The sequence below is a fragment of the Sesamum indicum genome, linkage group LG3 (assembly GCF_000512975.1).
Source record: "Sesamum indicum cultivar Zhongzhi No. 13 linkage group LG3, S_indicum_v1.0, whole genome shotgun sequence".
Classification (NCBI taxonomy): Eukaryota; Viridiplantae; Streptophyta; class Magnoliopsida; order Lamiales; family Pedaliaceae; genus Sesamum; species Sesamum indicum.
In genome coordinates, this window is record NC_026147.1 from 9,757,424 (window position 1) to 9,778,456 (window position 21,033).

Below are 21,033 nucleotides of genomic sequence, written 5' to 3' on the forward strand. Positions count from 1 at the left end.
CTTTAGTCATTTGATGGTGTAAGATTGGTATTTTCCCATGTTGATGCAGTTATGATTCTCATCCCTCTTTTCTACACAAATTCAGAAACAAAAGGGGAATGTAGAAGTTCTGATACTCATGCCAGCCTAGATTGATAGCGAAAGAATATGATTGTAGGAGATACGCCTCTATGATACGTATTAATACTTCCTATTGCTAAAACATCCTGTGAAGAAGTAATGGACTATTTACAATAGATATAGAATATTTTCAAGTACTTTAATAGAATATCAATGAATCCAGATTCACGGAGTCAGCATAGTATGGTACACTTTTATCAAAAAAGTAATATCAAGAGTGAATTTACTCTGCTGCTGGAGTTGCATTCTCGATTCCAGGAAATTGGACGAGGCTACTTGATGAATGGAAAAATATCAAGATATTAGTTAGGAGTTGCGTGCATTACGAGCAGCAATGCACCGCTGGTATGGCTTTATGAAGACCTTCGCCAGAGGTGTTTTTGGAACTGGAATGAATTTACCAACGACAGCAAGAGGCCAGCTGCAAGAAAAAAGATATCAGCACAGGTGGGAGAATGGTGTTCAGCATTTCTAGTAAAACTGAAGTTTCACAAATTTTATGCTGATGCTTGAGCCAGAAACTGCTATGTAGGCCAATGGTATATATTATAAATTTATAAATTGGCTGGTAAGGTCATTACTACATCTAGTTTTTCAGAATACCACAACAACCATCGGGAAGGGAAACTTCCATCATGTGCGAAAGCACGTTGCTTGTGATGATAGCTCTCTTCGGCAATAAAAGATACGGACCACTCATTATAAAGTTGCAAAAGCAATTTGTGTTTTTCAGACTTAATGGTGACTGCTAAACTCGTCAAATTAAGTTATCAGCACAGAGCTGGCATCTTTCCTTTCTCCCTTTAATTTGTTCCACTTAAATTCGACTTTTCAAATGATGGCTGAATTTAGTAAAAAGGCCTAATATACATGCAACGAAATTAGTAATGCTGCGAGAAGTAACAAAGCAAAGACACGAACCTGATAATGCCTATAACGACGCAAACTACCCATAGTTGGAAGTTAAGCCTAACAGTTGAGGTGAAGTTCCCCAGGAAATTAATTATGATTATCTGGTAGAAGGAGCATGTTAGTGACACCATCAAATGGAAGAAACATGAGTCCAAACCATAAAAGGCCATCAATATGATGGCCCTTACCTGAAGTACACATGTGGCTCCTACTATTCCCACGAAGAGGTGGTTTTTGGTCACACCTGAGAAGACATTGATTTCTTCTGGTTTTCGCGCATTGAACTCATTAAAAATCTGTTAATTAACAAGTGAAATTGACTATGTGGTTAATTTGGCATACAATAGAAACTTATCAACCATCTTCGATTTGTTCATTTGAATTAGGTTGTACTTACTTGACAGAAAACAAATGCATTGAATATCACAGTGTTCTTCACCATGTAAGCATGCGCTTTCTCGTCCTTCTCCAACTTGAGAATAGATATGCCACAAAAGTGGAGAACAAGGAGGACCGCAACTTGATATATAGCCTGTAACATCACATGTTATTCAGAGTTCTCTATAAACAAAGGAAAAGGACATCCAATTCCGTTAGATAACTAGGTAATGTACCTGTACAATCAAGTTTCTCCACATGATGTTTGTTACAAGAGGCTCCCTGAAGGATTTAATAGAGTTAAAAAAACAGGTTTCTGAACACATTGACTGCTGAAATGGAAGTAGTTCTATGTACTTCTCCAAGTTGAAACGGAAACTCCGAAGAGACACATTGACAATATATATTTTGAGATCAATCACAAATATAATTGAACTCCTCATTGCCACATTTGAACAATACAAAGTAGATGCAACTATGATCACCAGCTTATGAGGCATGAAGTTGACCTCCAAGGATTTAAATTAGACGTTATTACTAAGAAATTGTTCCAACTTGATTGCAGTTTTGAGTAAAAATGGGTCACAATCAAATGCAATAATGAACTATGAAATCTCAAAATTGATGGAAGATTAGGAAATCAAAACCCATGCAACCAACTGATAAATTCACATAAGTATTAAATGCATCACATAGTAAGAATCGTGAGAGTAGAAAACGGATTTCATAGGTTATTGACATGGCTTTCTTGAACCTCTGGTTCAGAAAGCTAAAATTTCAAGATGATATGCAGCAATTCACCTCTAGAATGATGCAAATATATCTTAAGTCGGCTTTGCTTGTACAACTTTTCATAAGAAATAAAATCTGCATACTAGACATGGTTGCGAATTCTGACCTACGACCAACTGGAGTTCTATCCATGAGATGATCAGTTGGAGGTTCAGTCGCCAGTGCCAAAGCTCCCAGAGTATCCATGATGAGATTAACCCAGAGTAGCTGCATCAGAAAAGCAAATGAAGGGAGCATAAGCATACCTTTAGATTTGCAAAATCCAACTTAAGTTCCCTAACTACATAAGAAGAGGTACAGCCGCTACAATGCATTCAATTTTTTGCATTTCCTTGAAATACTTCCTAAAACCATTTTTTTTAAATATGGGGAACTTGTGGCTTCACAATCTTTCTACATTTTTCATCTCTAAGGGTAAAGAAGAGATCCACAGTTTGATGGTAGCTAACTTTTTATAACAGGTGAGTGTCATACTCAATATCAGGAAATATCTTCCCAATAATAGCAGGCATGCTGTACCTGCACTGTAGTTAGAGGAACATCACCAGACGAAACTGCAGCAACAACATTTATTACAAGAGCTGCAACATTAACAGTGAGCTGGAACTGGATAAATTTTTGGATGTTTGCATAGACAGAGCGTCCCCAGCGTACAACCTACAACAAGTAATTGAAGATGCAGCAAGGAATTTCCCAAAGGCATTTGAATTGGAAAAGAACAAAGACATGAGAAGATACTCTTCAACTATTTAAGAGTATACATTACAGGATTCTGATACTTTCTCGGGGACAGCTCATGACACTAACCTTCACAACTGAAGCAAAATTGTCATCCAAGATAATAATGTCCGAGCTTTCTTTTGCAACTTCAGTTCCTTGTATGCCCATGGAAAGACCTATATCAGCCTAACAAATGTAGAGAACAAAAAATGAGCAATTGATGTTAATATGAGCGGTTCGCATGTCGGGGAGAGTGCCTGGGACAAATGGCGTAGCAGATAAATTTATCCAAGTTAAGTCCCTCACATTTTGGAGGCAAAAGACAAGAGGTAAATCACATTTTGGTACGGAAACATACAGAGGAACCTCCAGGAAATTGGTTTTATACAACTCTAACATCATTGTACAAACAACCCACGCCTCTCATGAGTGAAGCAATGACCTATCTCCTTTGCCCTTGAGGTTTATGTGTTGCAGTAGCTGAACTGGTAAGATTAAGGCAGTATCATCTATTCTGGTGCTTAGAAATCAATGGACATGTGCAGCTCGGTAAACTCTTTAAACATATTTCTTTCTCTGAGGTATGACATACACACTAAACAACTTTTTGGTAGTCGTTTATTTCTTACATGACTTACCAGGGAAAAACTCAGAAAGAAACTGATCAGTTACCCCACCTACGAAAAATAGTATTTTCGCAATGAATCACATATGACATCTATAAATTTTATAGCTAAGTTTCAGGGATGAACCAAATGAAGAATACATGTAAACATCACAAGCTTGAAAATCCATGAATAGCTTTGATAAAAGATATAAAAAGCATGATTTGAGTCCATCAAACCTCATGCAATGCGGGAGCGTCATTAGTTCCATCTCCAGTTACAGCAACAACTTCACCTTGTTTACGTAGTGTTTGAACAAGCAAAAGCTTGTCAGTTGGAGAAGACCTTCCCATAACCTGCGCCAGGACCAATGCAATGTTTATAAGTTGTTAGGATAAGCGTGCCTTGCTCTGAAAATCAAGAATGGATCTTCTTGTTAAGACATACCGATATCTTTTGTACGACTTGTTCTCTCTCTTTGTCAGACAACTCACGGAATCTCTTCCCTTCTATTACATAGGGTTCATTTGTGTCTGCACCTGGAGAAAGGATACCACACTCCAGAGCAATTGCTTTGGCTGTCTGAACGTTATCTCCAGTTACCATACGCACCTAAATTATTGACATACAAACCAATTATCATATTCACTTTTTTCTTTTATAATCAGGAAAAATACAATAAAATATATCTTTGGTTCCAATTGGTATCATAAATTATTGAAAAATTATCGGTCCATTAGCTTGTGCACCCTTTTTCAAACGGAAGTCTCATCAGCAACCAGCATCATTGTTGTAAAAGAAACACTTGCAACTTTATCTATGTGGTTAATGTCTGAGACCAAAATCACAAAATAGGAAGTTCATAAATTATTTGAGCAGTCAAGAATGCAAAAAGATTTAGGAAAGAAGCTCTCATGGTTGATGGCATTCTCCTCTCCACCATTCCCATTTCCTTTCGTCTACAATCCTTTGCATTTAGGCTGGAAGACCGGCTTAAGCTTTGGGATATAATATGACAGGTGAATTTCAATAGTCGGAAGTTCTTGCACACATTGCTATGTTTTCTTATTTGTTTCTGTAACTAATACAATCTTGTGCACATTTCATTACTAAAAACTTAAAGAGCAAACAAAGATTTATAGTAGGCGAATCAGCAAATCTAGTAGCTATTCATGGTAATAGCTGTTCATTGGAAGATTTTACTTGCAACTATTTACAAAGAGTGCATGGCTATAACTTCGGAACTTGATAAACAAAATAAGTACCTTAACACCAGCATGTGTGCACAATCTCACTGCATCTCTGACGCCTGGACGACAAGGATCCTGTATAAGAGAATGTGATAAATATGAAGCCATTACAAGGAACCATAACTGATATTAAATAATATTTCTAGTTGATGTTAGAAAATATACATGATAACCACAACTCATTGGTGATGAAAGTAAAATCTGTAACACATGCAACACTATCAACCAAGGAAGACAAAACCAAGGGATTAATCACAATTCAAAGATTCAGCTATACCTACGTGTTCAAAGGAAACAGCAATTGAGAATAGCTCATCTAAGCATTACTACCTTTATACCAACAATAGCCAGCAACACGAGATCATCGTCTGGTAAAGTCCACTGTGCCAACTGCTCTTCATCAGTTGGAACCTCATCTGTTTCACATGTTCTGTAAGCAATGGCCACACACCTCAAGGTTCTTGCAGCCATATCATCAATAGCATCTTTAAAGAAGTCCTGAAATAAGAAGTCATTATAATCCTAACATTAATGAGTAGTAATATCGGGACATATCTATGAATGTCTTCAGGAACTTCCAATAGATTATCTCATTTCCATTTAAAAAACTAACAGATTACTGAACAGAGTGAAATTATCTAGCAATCCTTTATTTCACTTTCTTATACTGTGTTCGTGCAATCAACCTCTAAGACAGCATAATCTTATATCTTTGATTTATATGAGCCCTTTTATTATCTTGAATTTAACGCAAGTCACAGTGAACTATAAAGTTCATAAAGTACCAACCTTATCCTTATCCATGGACTGCAAGGAACCATTTACATCAATGTAATGTGAACATGAGGATAGAATTATTTCTGCTGCTCCCTTCCAATGTATAAGAACTTTGGATTCAGTCTGTCAAGTGACCAGAAAAAAAGAAAAAGAAAAATATTCTCAAATTATGTTTTTCAAATTATTGAAACTAAAAATAAGAAGAAATCAATAATTAATTCCGCATCTGAATTGTGCTCCAGTTGGACATTCCAAATGCTGAACCTTCAGCCCACTTCCTTGAGTACATATGAATTAGTATGTTGTAAAGTCAATTCTACCATGTTCCCAGGTTTTCACCATACGTCATCAAATTTCATACATGAAAAACATTTAAGTCCCTGAAACTATGCCTTCACAAAATTTCTCCACTAAATTAACAGGTCCAGCAAAAACACTCAGTAAAGTTTTATCTAGTATCAGAGATTATGTTGCAGCTTCAATGAAAAATTATAACTAAAAAACATTGAGTAAGGAACATGAATCAGTTACCCGCCCTCTTAATGCAACACCTCCTCGCTTCTTGGTAGAATTAAATGGAGAGACATGGAGAACTATGGATTCTGATTTCACGATATCAAACTTCATGCCCAACTGCAAAAAATTGGCTTTTCCAGATCATTACTAGCTGAGTTATTGAAAGTTGAAAACACAGATATAGCATGTTAATACCTTGACACCCCATTGAAGAATCGCTTTTTCAGTTGGAGATCCAGAAATCTCCAGTTCTCCATCCTGAAAACAATGAAAGGAAACTTGATGAACATGTATATGGTAGACCACAATTTAGTTCCACTTCCAAAGGAGGCAGACAACTTCAAAAGCTCTAACAGAAACAGAATACTGAAGAGAATCACTTTCTTCGTTCTTAAAGTACAACACGCAACTAAAATGAGGAGAGGCTAAGAAATTAGTTCATACAGATGAGAAATTGAAATGTGTCCAATTGTCGATACACACAAAGGAGTATAATATGTTATTCTCTCAGGCTCTACCACTTTTCTCTAGAAGAGTTCGAAATCAATTGCAGTGGCTCAACCCCAACCTCAACCGCAGCTAAGTGGTGTTCTTGCAAGCATGCGCAGAATGAGGAAAGGAAAGAATACCTTAGATAGAAATACACTGCCGGCAGTGTTCTGTACTATTCCCTCATCTAGCAGAGAGGAGACTGTTGCATGCAACTGCGAACCATCTTCAGGAGGATCAATCTTCTTTGGCCCAACATAAGCCTCGACCACAGTCATCTGTGTCAAATGTAGTTTGTCAAGATTAAGTAACCAACAAAAAAAGGAGAACATACGCAAGTAATGCACCCATTTATTTCATTTTTGACAGAGTTTACAAAGAGAAAGTAAAACAACCTGATTGAGGGTCAAAGTTCCAGTCTTATCACTGCAAATGGTTGTTGCAGATCCCATGGTTTCACAGGCGGAAAGCCTACGCACCTGAAAACCAGTTTAAGTTGACAATCTCATTTAAAATGTCATAGAATGAAGAAACTGTAATACAATTGAACAAACTAAAGGTTCTTGGAAAGAAGAAAATAATGTACATACCAAAGCCTTGTCAGCCATCATCTTTTTCATGGAGAATGCCAGACTGTTGCAAATTTGAAACAAATAAAGCTCAGAGTATTAGGTGGACACGGACAAAAGCGCAAAAGTGGAGTTACAAGAGGTAAATTTAGTGATACTTACGTTAAGGTTACAGCCAAAGGAAGCCCTTCTGGGACTGCAACGACCACTATCGTGACCTAAATATGATGTCAGTCAAGAAAGAGAAGAAATTCTCTGAATGTATTCTTTTCATTTCAGAATGATGAAACTTACAGCAGCAGTTATAATATGAATAACTCCATCAACTGTTTTGCTAACACTAGTTGTCCCACGGACAAACTGGACAGATCCATCAGCATTTCTTGAAGTCCCAGTGAAATATCTGAGGTGATTAATAGTTAATACAATTGATATTTTAATGCAACCATCTAACAAGACACAAGGAAGGCTAGTTAAATTACCTTGCCAAGAGAACAACAAGCACAAGGAGCGCAACGGAGAGACCAACAATGCCTATAAACGTTGCCACGCCATTCAGGCGCACCTGCAATGCGTCATCAGGATCCATACATTGTTAAATTATGTTCATACGCCAAAACAATGACTGGAGAACCATTATCCAATTAGTACCTGTAAAGGAGTTTCTTCACCATTATCTTCCGAAATACTGGCCATCAACAATCCCCACTCAGTGTTGATTCCAACACCAGTTACCTGAAATGACACATATACTAAATCATGTTGTACAAATATATATATATACACTAAATCATGCTGGAAGAACAAGATTGACCATCATCGTACTTTAGCACAGCAATCCAACAAATGACAAACATAAAGATATGTGTAACATCAGTAGTGACAACAGATGCAAACTACTCCAGTCAATATTTTGATGAACAAAGCCAAGAAAATTTTTTAACAATTTTTGTGCAGAATGAGTTTTTCGCTTCAGTTGTTGCTTCAGAAACACTCATGTATTTGTGTATCATATAGGTTAATTGCAGAATCATTGCAGTTGCACCATTATACAAACTCATCAATGATGAACTAGAAAAGACTAACTAATATGTTAGTGTACATCCAGAAGGAGAACAAAATTCAATGTATTAATATATTCATTTACATGAGGTGACAAGTTTTGATATTACCAGCATGGTCCCAGCACCATCTGCTACCTTACAACCCGACATCAAAAAAGGAGCTTTGTGGTCTTTGTGAACCTGCATAATGCATAAGGTGTGAGAATATAAGATCAATGGTATGATATAACCTGCAAAAAAACACTCTAACCAGCTTACAATCTTGCTTTCCCCAGTCATACTGGATTCATCAATGGCAAGAGAATGACCATTCATCAAGATTCCGTCGGCAGGAACCTAAGTACAATACACCAACAGAGTTTCAGGTACTGATGTATTCTCCAAGAAAGCAAATCCTTCAAATCATTTATTACCTGATCACCTATCTTGAGAGGCACGACGTCCCCAACCACAATATCATATATTGAAACCTTGTCTCTTCGACCACCTCTGATGACCTATATATATGTTTGTCCAATGAGAATACTTAAATCATCAATCACCCGGCTCTGTGGAGAAAAATAACAAGAAGACAGAACTTGAATAACTTCATTGCTCAAATTACCTCCAACTGGATATTTCTCTTTTCCTCATTTAAATTTTGAAACTGGAGAGACTGCCGGTAGTCGCTAATTGCTAAAGAACAGATGTGTAACAAATAGAAAAACTGTAAAAAAATCAACTATATAGTGCATACCAAATGAATTTAGCTAATTGTTCAATCATGGTGACAGAGGTGACCAAGTCAATAAACAAACTTGCCAAAAATTCACACTATCGATTATATGAAACATCAGCTTGATATTTACAAGGTGTTAAAATTAAAGGCATTACATTCTAATGTATTATGAGAAGAGTAATAAACAACACTTTGCAAAGTTTTAATTGCATAATTCCTTTTCTTATCTAAAGCAATTTGTGCACAGTTACACTCTTTAAATGCAATCAAGAGTAACTTGAATTAATTGCATCATAAATGACAGACCCGTGATTTCTTTCTGATAATTGGCAAAATAATCTTAACAAAGAAAATATCCATTCCACAAAAGACATTGGTTCACTACAATCCACAGTGAACTACAATCATTGTGCCTCTAAAAACTACAAGAATGGACCGAACTGATAATCTAAGCTGAGAAAAAAGAAAAGAAATAGGAAAATGAGCCAAAAACATAAAACGTAGAAAACATCACAACTGACTAAAAGTGAAACTACAAAAATTACTTCTCTTCAGAGGATAAGTAACAGCTACACATGACCAAAGTTTGCTTATTTTTTTTGATCCAAAGCATAAAACATATCTAATGGAAAAGTTTAAAAATGGTAAATAAGGATACAACCAATGATTCACATATCACCAAATGGAGATTAGTGATTTTCTAAATCCTCCATGTTGATGAAAAATAGTAATACATTTAGCATTGAGATTGAAAGCACCAACATGGAAAGCATAAGGAGCAACAGTAATCCTGCAATGTGAATTTTCATACCCGTAACAAAAATAACAAGAAGAACTGCAAAGGTAATGCTTCCTCCATCATACCATCCTTCTTCCAGTCCCTGGATAAACAGAATAATTGCTAAATTAGACTTAAGCCTTAAGGCAAATGTAATTAAATTTCTTTCATTCCATTGCTACCAAATTACTTTCGATGCTGTGCAGCTGAAGATAAGGCAAAGCAGATGCGTGAACTTATATGGCATGTTTCTCGAAAACTGTCATGAAATTAAGTTTTTTATGCTTTAGAGAAGTCTTTTTCAAGTCCATGGCAACATGTACAGAATCAGTTGAAGATTTAAAAAATGTGATTTATACTACAGAAAGTTCTTAATTATTCGGTGCCAGTTATCCATTGTTGGTCAAGCACGCAAATGAAAAAGCAAGCAGCGCTGGAGATACTGCTTTAACACAAAAATAGATTGGGAGGTCGTTTCTATCAATATGCGACAACCGAAACAGCCGACAATGCTTGAAACCCATAATTGCATATGGAAAGAAAAGATGAAACATGGTGCAGATGACAAACAAAGGTACAACAAGAGTTAAATTGAAATTATTGAATGTGAAATAGTAGAACTTGTCTAACAGCTTCCTAAAGTACTATATAACTGAAAACAATCTGGCATCATCTAAAGATGCAGCCCAGGCTCATATACTGAATGGGGAAATCATATTTCTCATCCATGGAAGATAAAGCCTAGCAAAAGTTTGGAGTAAAACTTTACATGGAGAGATGCAAGATAAGCGCATTACAACTCAATAGACAAAATTCAGTTACAAAGAAATGAACATGGTGATGTTGTATTCCAATATTACCTCAGTTTTTATTCCAAGGGCCAATGATGCCACAGCAGCTATGATTAAGATAATAAGGGTTAAATCCTGCCAAGCCTCCCAGAGGAACATCTGTACAGAATCAAATGTCGAAGAAGTTATGAGAGACATCTATATAGGAGAATAATTAAGTTCATGAAGAAAATGTGATCATACAAGAATAACACTCTGGACGAAATATTACCAAGAAAGTTCGTCCCTTTTTCACGGGATACGTATTTGACCCAAAGGTATTCCTTCTTTTCAGTAACTCATCCTCATTACCATAAATACCTGTTTCCGGATCTGTTTTCAGCATATCCGATAACCCTCTAACCTGAAGAAATGGAGATCAATATTAGCTAATTTACACACACATATAACTTGCAAAAAATATGTATGTAAAAGGAGAGAGTAGTTCAAGTGGACTTGCCCCCCCATATTGTTGCAATGCAGAAAGATTGTGATCCCTGTTCATTGAAGCAAGTTGTTCAAGTCCAATTCCATAATCCCCATTGGGAGATGGAGGAGCTACGGTAGTTCCTAAAACTGAATTAACCAACCCCAAATCAGATCTCTTGCAGCAAATGAATAAGCAACACAAAGTCAAGATAGTTCAATAACGACAGCAGAAGCTCTTAGCTTCTCAAAATTATATCAACACCTCATGCGAGAAACTAGTGATCAGTTGCGTATAGCCAAAGGGAGCTACAACGGATTTGGAAAGAACAAATCCCAAAACCCTAACACACTAGAAGGACTAGACAAGCTCATACCAATTGCTCGCTGTCCAGCCAATTTGAAGAGCAATGCAGCCTACAACAGAAAATAGCATAAAGTTGTAATTGACGGGATGATATATATGTATCAACCAGCAAGATTAGTTTGTTCTAGGATTACCCTAATGACTTGAGCGTGTGCTCTTATCATTCTTCTTCTTCTTTCTTGCTCTTCCTCTTTTCTCAAATCTAACGTGTAGCGGAACCGGCGGGAAGCATTAAGCACGAGGGCAGCTTGCTGTGAAGGACCAAAACTTTCAGAATCAGACAGAAAACTCGTGTATGTATATTATATTACCGATCAACAAAAGCATCATTCAGAGAAGCTCCTAACTAAGAGTGTATATGACTCCGCACAAATATGGAGATTCGCATGCATGAAAATCATCTTTCTAGAAATTCATGCATATCATTTTGATAACATGCGTCTCAATCTCAAGTCGTCATCACGTGCATGAAACAAAAAACAACGCAAGGCCACAGCAGAAGCAGCGATCATGAGTCGCGAACATCACATGCAGATTACGTAATGGGAGTAGAGAGGGTCGATATAATAAGGGAAAATGCATGATCGTAAAACAAAGAGCGGCGGCATATGTGTGTGTGTATAATCTTACCCTCCAACGCTTGAGCAAAACATGAGAGGCATTTTTTGTGTTGCCAATGTCAAAAGGATCAGAAAAGTTAGGATCGGTGGGCCAGTCAGCATCGTCGATGGGAGCGGAAGTGGTGGCATTCTCGAGGTCGTGGGTCATGGCGGCGTAGTTGGCGGTTGTCATATCGAGAGATGGCACCGCCGCGTGAACGGAGCCACCGCTCAGTAACAAAAGGAAGGGGGGAGAAAGAGGGGTGGAATTGTGAAAATTAGGTAATTATGATAAGTAGTATTATAATGAAGGAGAGAAAAGGGAGGTGGGGGTGTGGGCGTGGGAGAGAAAATGCAAAACAATCAAATGAAGCGCGGATTGAAGTTGAAGAAATGGAGGCCCATATCCCATCCCACACTACTGCCCTGCGTTTATTGGTTGCAAGAGAGAATGACGATGCTACCTACCTACCTACCTACGCCCTACGTACACAATCACATACTATACTATGTTTTGTTGTGCACTGCTTCCAAATCATCCCGATTTCCTCGCCATGCCCCTCACTCCCCCCTACAATTCAGCCCCTCACACCCCCCTACCATTCACCCAGATGCTATTATAGCTCTACTCAACTGAAGCTTCCTCCAAATTTCCCGCGCCGCCCCAACTGAAACTTAATTTCCAAGTTAATGGGCTGCTGGCCCATACTCATACATATAGGCCCAAATCAAATTACCTTAATTTATAGATGTGCCAACTCAAATGGGCTGGTGGCCCAAATCAAATAACTATCTGGACCGTAGAATATGTTTCAGCTTCAACACCTTTTCAAAACCCTACTTCTTTTTCACCTCTCCCTGCAAAATAGCTTCTCTGCCAGCCGCTGGGACATTACAAACCACGACCGGCGAACCGTAAGCTTATTTCACTGTTCTTCTCCATTTTCAGCATCTGCTATGAGTTTTTTTGCATCTTTACGTTAGCAAGTGCATGAATGTTTATTTGGTGTGTACGAAAAGGTGTGTGTTTTTGCATTTCTGAATTGATTTGTGTTTGTAGAAGAAGTTGTGTCTTTATCAATCTAGTGCTTTTTGTTCATTTTTTTTTTTTAATTGTTACAGTTGTCAATCTAGTAATGTGCAGTCCGTTTTGTTGACTAAAACGAGACTTTTAGATTACATTTTTATTGTGTTTGTCCGCAAAGAAGCTGAGTTTGTTGTGCATTTGGAGTTGATGAATAGTCTACCTAAATTTGTATATAGCAACTTCCAATTTCATGGGATTTCAGTTGTTGGTCTAAATATTTATGCGTTGGATCTTGGATATTCAAGAAAACGCTGAGGATGTTTTCCTCTGTCCAAATTGAATAGTTTTCTGCTTTATTGCTTTATTTTCAATCCTTTTTATTTTCTTGCCAAAATCCGAGGTCAAAAAATGGTCATATAGAAGGGGAAGGAAAGAGGACATGAAAGAGGAAGGAAACATTTGAGCTGATAAAAATGGTTTACCAAAGGATAATATGTTAGTAAAATTGTGGCATTTCAGTCACTATAGTTCACTGAAGGAGTGTTGATATTTTGAAGAAGTCATAAATTTGGTTATGTTTGGTGTAGAGATGGCTGAGAAGGGAGGACCGATTGTTCCAGAGTCTGTGTTGAAGAAACAGAAAAGAAGCGAGGAATGGGCTTTGGCCAAAAAGCAGGAGCTTGCTGCTTTGAAGGAGAAGAAGGCTGCAAACAGGAAGCTGATTTACAGCAGAGCTAAGCAATATGCAAAGGAGTACGAGGAGCAGGTATTAGCAAGCCTTTATTTCCTTTTACTGCTGGTCTTGGTACTGTATAATTGTAAGTTAATCAGGGTTATGGCTTGTACTTTAGGATAAGGAGCTGATTCAGTTGAAGCGTGAGGCAAGGCTGAAAGGAGGATTTTATGTCAACCCTGAAGCTAAGCTGCTTTTCATCGTTCGTATTCGCGGGTAGGACCTCGTGTTACTTAGAATGACATGATAGGATTTTGTATGATTGACATTGTGTGACTCATATTTCTTGTGTCTGAGATGTCAGTATAAATGCCATGCACCCAAGGACAAAGAAGATTTTGCAGCTGCTGCGTCTTCGGCAGGTATACTACAGTATTATTGTGTGGCTGTTAGAATAGTTGATATTGCCTCATTCAGTTTTATTGCTTTCAAGTCTTTGATCTCTATTTGACAACCACATGGCAGTTTTATGACGTAAAACTGAGGTGGTTCATATTGTTTTCCCTTTGTGTACTTGTAAAGTATTCTAGATCCATGTTAATGTAAGTCCTATAAATTTCTGAATGCAGATTTTTAATGGCGTGTTCCTAAAAGTTAACAAGGCAACGATGAATATGTTACATAGGGTTGAGCCATATGTGACTTATGGGTATGCATCTGAAGATAGGTGCCTCAGATGTTTTCTCCAATTTTGGACATCAGTTTCAATGCTTACTGAATGCACTTCCTTTCAGGTACCCCAACCTGAAGAGTGTTAGAGAATTGATATACAAGAGGGGTTATGGCAAGGTCAATAAGCAGCGTACCGCGTTGACAGACAATGCAATCATTGAACAGGTTTGTCGAATTTTTTCAAGGAATGCCTGAGAATAGTTGCTTTCTTTCAGTATTTACTGAGGCCTGATTTCTGTTTCAGACTCTTGGTAAACATGGTATTATCTGCGTGGAAGATCTTATACATGAGATCATGACTGTTGGACCTCATTTTAAAGAGGCTAACAACTTTCTCTGGCCGTTCCAACTTAAAGCACCATTAGGTGGTCTGAAGAAGAAGAGAAATCATTATGTTGAAGGAGGAGATGCTGGAAACCGTGAAGACTACATCAATGAACTTATTAGAAGAATGAACTAGATTTTGTTACCTTAGTTTTTGGGAAACTTGAGGTTCTATTGCTTAAAATTACAAGGTCGAGGAATCTTCTGTCACTGTTGTTTTTTGCGTCTGCCATAGTTGTTGATTTCTTATTTCACAATATCGAGCTTGTTGATGAGACATTTTTCTGTTACAATTTATATCAAATTCACTATGGAGTACCCCTTGAAACTTTTCTGGGCAGCAAGATGCCTTTAGAATCTCCTGAAGGAAAGCAATATTACTTAGCTATGCATGACGCTCTCAATTTTCGCGATTAGTTTTTTCTTTGGATCTTAGGTATTTGTATACCTTAACTAGTTTTTCTGTTGTTAGTGATGGTTTATTTAGTTCTTGAATTGTTTAATGATTAGATGTTAGATGTCATCTCATATGTGGTATGGGTGCTTGGAGGATTGCAACTTTATCCTTATACCTCTTCTTGTTGAATGTTTTAATTTGTTGTGAACATAATTGGATGAAATATTTGCGAGATCAGTTGATGGGATAACTATAGTCATTATTGTCTCCAAAATTTATAGGATATTTATGTTCTGGATGCAAGTATTGGTTAATTACAAATATATGCAGTTGGCAGGTGGTGTGTAATTGAGCTGTAGGGTGTATTCGCTCTCCAATCAGTCTTAACAGGAGAAAGTGAATTATTACTCAAGTAAAAGTATTTGCTTGACAAGTAGATGACTGACAGACAATCCTTGGGGTGAATTATATCACCCAGATGAAAAAGTATTGCAGTACAATGCTTGAATAGCGGAAATAGGCACAACCTGTACAGGACATTTCATCCTCTGGGAGCATATCATTTATTCTTGATTTTGTTGATAATCAAAAGTTAAGAGTAGGCGAGACGTCTGGAGCAGACAACACAGTGGAACCTGCGCTTAATCTTGTGAGGAAACGGCACACAAAAGACTACCAACTGTGTGTCAAATTCCATAGCGAGGACTGGGCCTCCGCAGCAGGGGCATTCTTCCCCTTTCACTCCTTGTCTGCTAATTAGTTTCTCTCTCTGATTGACTATTTGAAATTTACCCATCTCTCCCCTTTATTTTGATTCAATAGTATGTATGAAGTCTGATGTTTGCTTGTGAAGGGGGTATATATAATGTGTGCTTGTGTGTGCGTGTGTTCATGGGGATCAAATTCTGGGAAGTTTCCTCGCAAGGGAGATGGAAATTACGAAGAAAGTTGATTTAGGGTGGGGTGGGGCCTCCAGTGTGGTTTAATTGGAAACTAAGCAAAGATGACCTATTCCTGGAAAAATAGAAGAGGTTTCTTGGAAATTTAGGAGCAGAGACGGATGCTTTTCATGCTAACTTGCTGGTCCTCGGCTGTTAAACTCTATTCCTGCTACAAAGTGGGAAGTTGACCAATGTAAAGGCTCTCCTGTTAAGATCCAAGGGAGAAGTTTTGGCTCTCTTCCAACCATCTTCAATGGGACTCTCCCTGTTGAAGTGGTCAACAAAACAGGTAGTCTTTATATACCTTAATGAAAAACAAACTAAAAGGTACAGGAAGTATGTCCACAACAATCAAGGGCACAGACCAATTACCATGCAACGGATTCACAAATGGCAAGTCCAAAGAGTGAATTCAAGATTAATTAATTTAAGTTAGGAGCATAAGTTTCTGCATTAAACTGCTGCTTTCTTTATCTTTTAATTTTTTTTCTTCTTCCTTTAAAAAAAAAAACAGGAATTCAGTGTCAGTGACCCTGCTTAGGATCCCCGCCACTGAATAGACTCAGAAGTCCATGAGCGCATATCACTCGCAGATACTTAGGAAGATACGGATTAACATGGGGAAACCAAGTTCCAGTAACCTTTATCATGACGCCCTACGATTAACAAGAAAGATCTCACTATTCACATCATGCGGATTGCAATAACATTGGCTTCCCTCTCATGGCCTAAAAGTCAAACATATCACTCCCTGTTGATTGAGTCACACAAGTAACAAATTTAGTGTTTGTTTTTTCAGTTCGGGGAACAATACAAGGTAAGAAGGAATTATGGTGATGGAACTATAGGATTGTGTGCTTCAATATCCACATGCCTAATACCGGGAATTATTTCCTGTATCTCCTTTTCTAGTCGATCAACTTCACTCCCAAGAGCTGTGACCACCTCCTCACCTGCCAGCACACAAGACTTAGTTCTTGCACTGTAGTATGAAAGAAAAATTGCTTATATTGCATACTGTACCATAGTTTGCCATGACCTTGAGCAATGCAGAATTATCCTTCTCCTTGGCTGCCTCCCGAAACTGTATTTGTCATCAACATATTGATTGCCATGAGACAAGCATCGCATCTTTATACTAAAAAGAACACAGATATCTTGACCTAATATCAAAAGAAGCAGGCTATTTTATGTTGCTTGCATAAAATATAATATTTTTTTGGTTCCAGCAGCCACCAGGGTTTCCCCTGTTCAGCTACTGACTGGAGGAGGGCCTACATGAAGACTGGATGCAAGATTATATATCCTCCATGACAATAACATATGTCATCAGATGAGAAAAGGATTAGACCTATTGTTATCGCTAATTCCAAGCACACACGTAAAGCTGAAAAAATAGCAATAAAAACTTGCTACCAGTATATGATCAATGAAATACAATGCAGCAGCCCAAATGGCAAACTGTGGGAAAGAATAAAGATGAAAATAAGAAAATTAAGTTTCCCATGAATTAGAACATAACAATCCTTCACGAGCGAGCATAAGGGAAAATACAGAGAATTCAAGGGCAATGGGAGCACCTGTTTAGCCCACTCTTCACGTCCAGTTCTGCTTAGATAGTTCTGCACCAGCACCACACCATTGAAGTCTACAACACCATATCATACTATACATCATTGAGAATTCCAAAACTTTTGGGAAACTGGGACAGCATATCAACCATGTTTGCATCCAACTATTCGCAATCTCAATAAGTTAAAACTTTTAGAAATATTAATCAAGGTATCACCTATTTCAGCCTTGAATCTGAAAAATCCTGGTCCAATCACCTCACTTTTGCAATCATATACAGCATCCACAACCTAGAGCCAAAATTGTTAGTTTACTTACACTACTTTTTCCAATTTTTCATAAATCAGCATAAAAGAGAGTGAAATACTGTAGAGTACTGGGTCATTTTTCAGAAAGTGGAGAACTCTTTCCATATCATTATCATCAATTGCTCTACCAATCAAAGCATGTCGGTTCCTCTGAATCAGAAATATTGCAACCTGCATCATGTTAGTAACTTTAGTTAGGGTTAATGTGGTGCATTGTTATCCATACCATTCTTCACAGTATCGGCATAAATAAGGAAGGAAAAAGAATAAACATATTATGCTTTCTGGATACAAGTATCCACCTCAGCCTCTCTGTTGATATTCGTGCAAGAATTTCACCAATGCGTTAAAGATTAAATAGTTCAGCAAAGTTTCAACGCAATAAGAATGATGTCTTTCTCAGTAGCAAATATCAGCTGTAAATAGAGACTGCAACCTAAAACAGGTAATTGTTTCTGTTTGAAAGTGGATTTTTAATACCAAGTGCAGTCTTTCTTGCTTAAGTGAAAAAATAAGAGTCATTACTTCAAAACTTAACACCTGGCAGTTGGTACCATGAAGCTTGGAGGAGAATTCGAAAGCAAATTGACCTAGCAATCACCAAAATGAATATACACATCACTTACCATTCCCAAAAGGTTTCCAACAATAATTGAACCAATAGGATCATAAATTGCATTTCCGGTGGTCTTCACAGCCACCAATGATGCAGCAGCAATGGCAAGGCCAGTAACAGCAGCACCGTCCTGCATCATCAACTTGATTTAGCATTCAGTGAAATGGATTTCAGGGCAGGTATATAGCTAGGGAAGACTACTTCTATGACGATTGTCACTAGCTAGTAGAAGTTCGTTTTATGATATCATCAGTTAACAGAATCATTAGAATATTTGCACTCCATATAAGTTAAACTTTTAAACTTATGAGACAACCTGAATAACCAAAATAAACAAGCTATCACCTCTGTCATGACAGCAACAGCTGTTGGGTCATGACCACGCCAGACATAGTCTCTCACTTTCATCCCTTCTGCGGCAGCACCTTTTCTAACAGCATTGACAGCAACAAAAAGGGAGGCACCTGACAAGTTAATTTTAATCATAAGAAATGTGAAAATAGCCCAAGTCCCAAGATACTTTATGCTTTTTTCTTTTCTGAATCCAACAGTCTAACAAACAAAAAAGATTTCCACCTTCAATAACGAACGAGCCACCAATCACTAGAGCAGCATACTCTATATGTTCAGGAGGCTGAATTGAAAATAATACCAATTAATAAAGCACCATTACATATCCTAAAGAACGCAAAGCTGTTTGAAATTGGAAAAGTACAACATTAAAGACGTTTCAGATAGAGCTTTTTGCTACCTGACAAGTCCACAAATTTTGAACACCATGGACAATGGTAGCACCAGAACCAAGACAAAAGATACCAACAGCTGAAATCAAAGACCAGACAAATCTTTCCTTGGAATAACCATACCTGAGGTCACATAAACAACAAGGTTCAGCATGATTATACACCAAAAGAGCTTCACATCATTAGACGTACTGCGGATGTTAGAATCATCACATATAAGGTCCAAAAGCTGTTGTATGCCGAATAGTTCCAACAGTTTGAAAAGAAGCTAATACATTGCATGGTAATGGGATAAATGCTGGAATTATCCTTTTACCGTGCACCCTGAGGTTAATGTATGCTGAGGACATTGTCAACTCTGACAACAGATTCTCATAATGAGAAAGCTATGAACATATTTTCCCTTTTATCATGAACATATTTCTCCACTTGCAGCTATAATTTTCGGATATAACTATCAAATAAACTTACGGGTGGAGGGCATCTGGGGCACGTCGTGAACTGCTTAAACCATACGCAAGAAGAGCCTACAACACAACCATGAATTAGATTCACCATAATCATCAAATAATTGAACAAAGTCAATTCCAAGAAAATAGAATTTTATTCCAACAAGAGTACGGACGGAAACAAATAAGTAAAATACCTGGTTCGCAAAATCTGCAACTGAATGCACAACTTCAGCCAACATTACATGACTTGAGGTTGATAACCACACCCCAAATTTGAGAGAAAAAACAAGAAAGTTGCACCATAATGCTGTTGTGACTGCTCGCTGGCTAAAGTAAACAATATCAGGTGCGGAGGAATTCTTATGGAACTTCAATATAAACAGGTGCAAAATAAAAAACATGAAAAGGAGAAACTGAAATTACCCATGATCATCCACTTCAATCTTGTTAATCTTTTTAGCTCTTGTAAGAAGACCTGCAAACACCACCATTTAGTTACAGAACAAAGTAAATAGTATCCGAACTTCTGGGGAGTGGGAGTGCGGGTTGAACCTCACCTCGTGCGAAATGGAGCTGTTGGTGGTAACTAGAACTAGGTAAAATCAAGTTTGACAGACGAACAGCTCGGGGCGAAGAATTCGCCGCTAAGAAATTCCTAAATGATGCGAAACCCAGGCGTTGAGCGAACCGAGGAGGAATAGAAATATCGTAGAGAAGTAATCTTGGATGATTAATGAATTTATTTTCCTGTAAATTGGGGTTCTCCGGGTCGGTTGAAGGGTAGGAGATGTGAATTTGAGGAATGAAGCAGCTGAATGGAGAGTAGTGATAGTGGTCGTGGCGAAGGCGAGAGAGAAGGCGAGACGTACGCATTACTGCTGAAAGTGTTAATAACTATAACAAATCAACAATCAGCCAATACATGATTTCAAAGAATCACTGCTTTTCTGTAAAAAACGTAATGCAACAACCATTATATTTCTCGGAGAAAGAAAAATAAAGATGGGGGGGGGGGGGGGGGGGGGCTTTGCCCTTTGGGATTTGGGTGGTCGGCGTCGGGAATTTCCCGGCGGGGGTGAATTTGAGTTAGTAGGGGTTGCGAGGAAGGAGGTGACTAGCTTTCAAGTTTCAAGCAAAGCATATTCTTCATTTCCCATGGTTGGACTTGGACTTGGACCTGGACCTCACTGGCTGTTTCGCTGCTACACTAAAAACGTGAATTAGCTCACATTCATCGAAGTCGTGAATGAGAAAAAGCGATCTTATGTCTTGTTCGACACTTCAACTTGATAGAATATTTCCAAAGCTCTCTCCGAAATTGCATTCTGCTTGGAAACA

At 37.9% G+C, this 21,033-nt stretch overlaps 3 protein-coding genes across 5 annotated transcripts; 1 reads left to right on the forward strand and 2 right to left on the reverse strand.

Moving 5' to 3' along the window:
* Window positions 80-12,524, reverse strand: LOC105157911 (calcium-transporting ATPase 9, plasma membrane-type). The gene is made up of 33 exons (XM_011074435.2): window positions 11,942-12,524; window positions 11,446-11,562; window positions 11,322-11,361; window positions 10,979-11,094; window positions 10,751-10,882; window positions 10,549-10,638; window positions 9,722-9,791; window positions 8,797-8,867; window positions 8,606-8,689; window positions 8,451-8,528; window positions 8,301-8,372; window positions 7,780-7,863; window positions 7,611-7,693; window positions 7,423-7,531; window positions 7,291-7,346; window positions 7,150-7,192; window positions 6,955-7,038; window positions 6,700-6,837; window positions 6,266-6,328; window positions 6,086-6,187; window positions 5,567-5,677; window positions 5,108-5,275; window positions 4,793-4,852; window positions 3,975-4,139; window positions 3,767-3,883; window positions 3,010-3,108; window positions 2,722-2,859; window positions 2,309-2,409; window positions 1,647-1,692; window positions 1,430-1,564; window positions 1,221-1,328; window positions 1,042-1,133; window positions 80-541 (listed from the first exon to the last, which is right to left on the reverse strand). Exons 1-33 carry the CDS (start codon window positions 12,101-12,103, stop codon window positions 427-429), a joined length of 3,249 nt encoding a protein of 1,082 aa, XP_011072737.1. The 5' UTR covers window positions 12,104-12,524; the 3' UTR covers window positions 80-426.
* LOC105157910 (60S ribosomal protein L7-4) lies at window positions 12,691-15,054 on the forward strand. Of its 2 annotated transcripts, XM_011074434.2 has the most exons (7): window positions 12,691-12,825; window positions 13,525-13,703; window positions 13,789-13,886; window positions 13,975-14,032; window positions 14,240-14,319; window positions 14,405-14,507; window positions 14,587-15,054. In XM_011074434.2, exons 2-7 carry the CDS (start codon window positions 13,527-13,529, stop codon window positions 14,800-14,802), a joined length of 732 nt encoding a protein of 243 aa, XP_011072736.1. In that variant the 5' UTR covers window positions 12,691-12,825; window positions 13,525-13,526; the 3' UTR covers window positions 14,803-15,054. The 2 variants fall into 2 exon arrangements, with proteins under 2 accessions (XP_011072736.1, XP_011072735.1); XM_011074433.2 differs by lacking the exon at window positions 12,691-12,825 and having other exon boundaries at window positions 13,512-13,703.
* Window positions 16,617-20,938, reverse strand: LOC105157912 (metal tolerance protein C4). 2 transcript variants are annotated; one of them, XM_011074437.2, is made up of 13 exons: window positions 20,253-20,938; window positions 20,119-20,170; window positions 19,890-20,022; window positions 19,715-19,770; window positions 19,252-19,366; window positions 19,077-19,134; window positions 18,846-18,964; window positions 18,511-18,630; window positions 17,954-18,055; window positions 17,794-17,866; window positions 17,585-17,652; window positions 17,044-17,088; window positions 16,617-16,957 (listed from the first exon to the last, which is right to left on the reverse strand). In XM_011074437.2, the coding sequence occupies exons 1-13, from the start codon at window positions 20,566-20,568 to the stop codon at window positions 16,913-16,915; spliced, it is 1,302 nt and encodes a 433-aa protein (XP_011072739.1). In that variant the 5' UTR covers window positions 20,569-20,938; the 3' UTR covers window positions 16,617-16,912. The 2 variants fall into 2 exon arrangements, with proteins under 2 accessions (XP_011072739.1, XP_011072738.1); XM_011074436.2 differs by having other exon boundaries at window positions 17,028-17,088; window positions 20,253-20,932.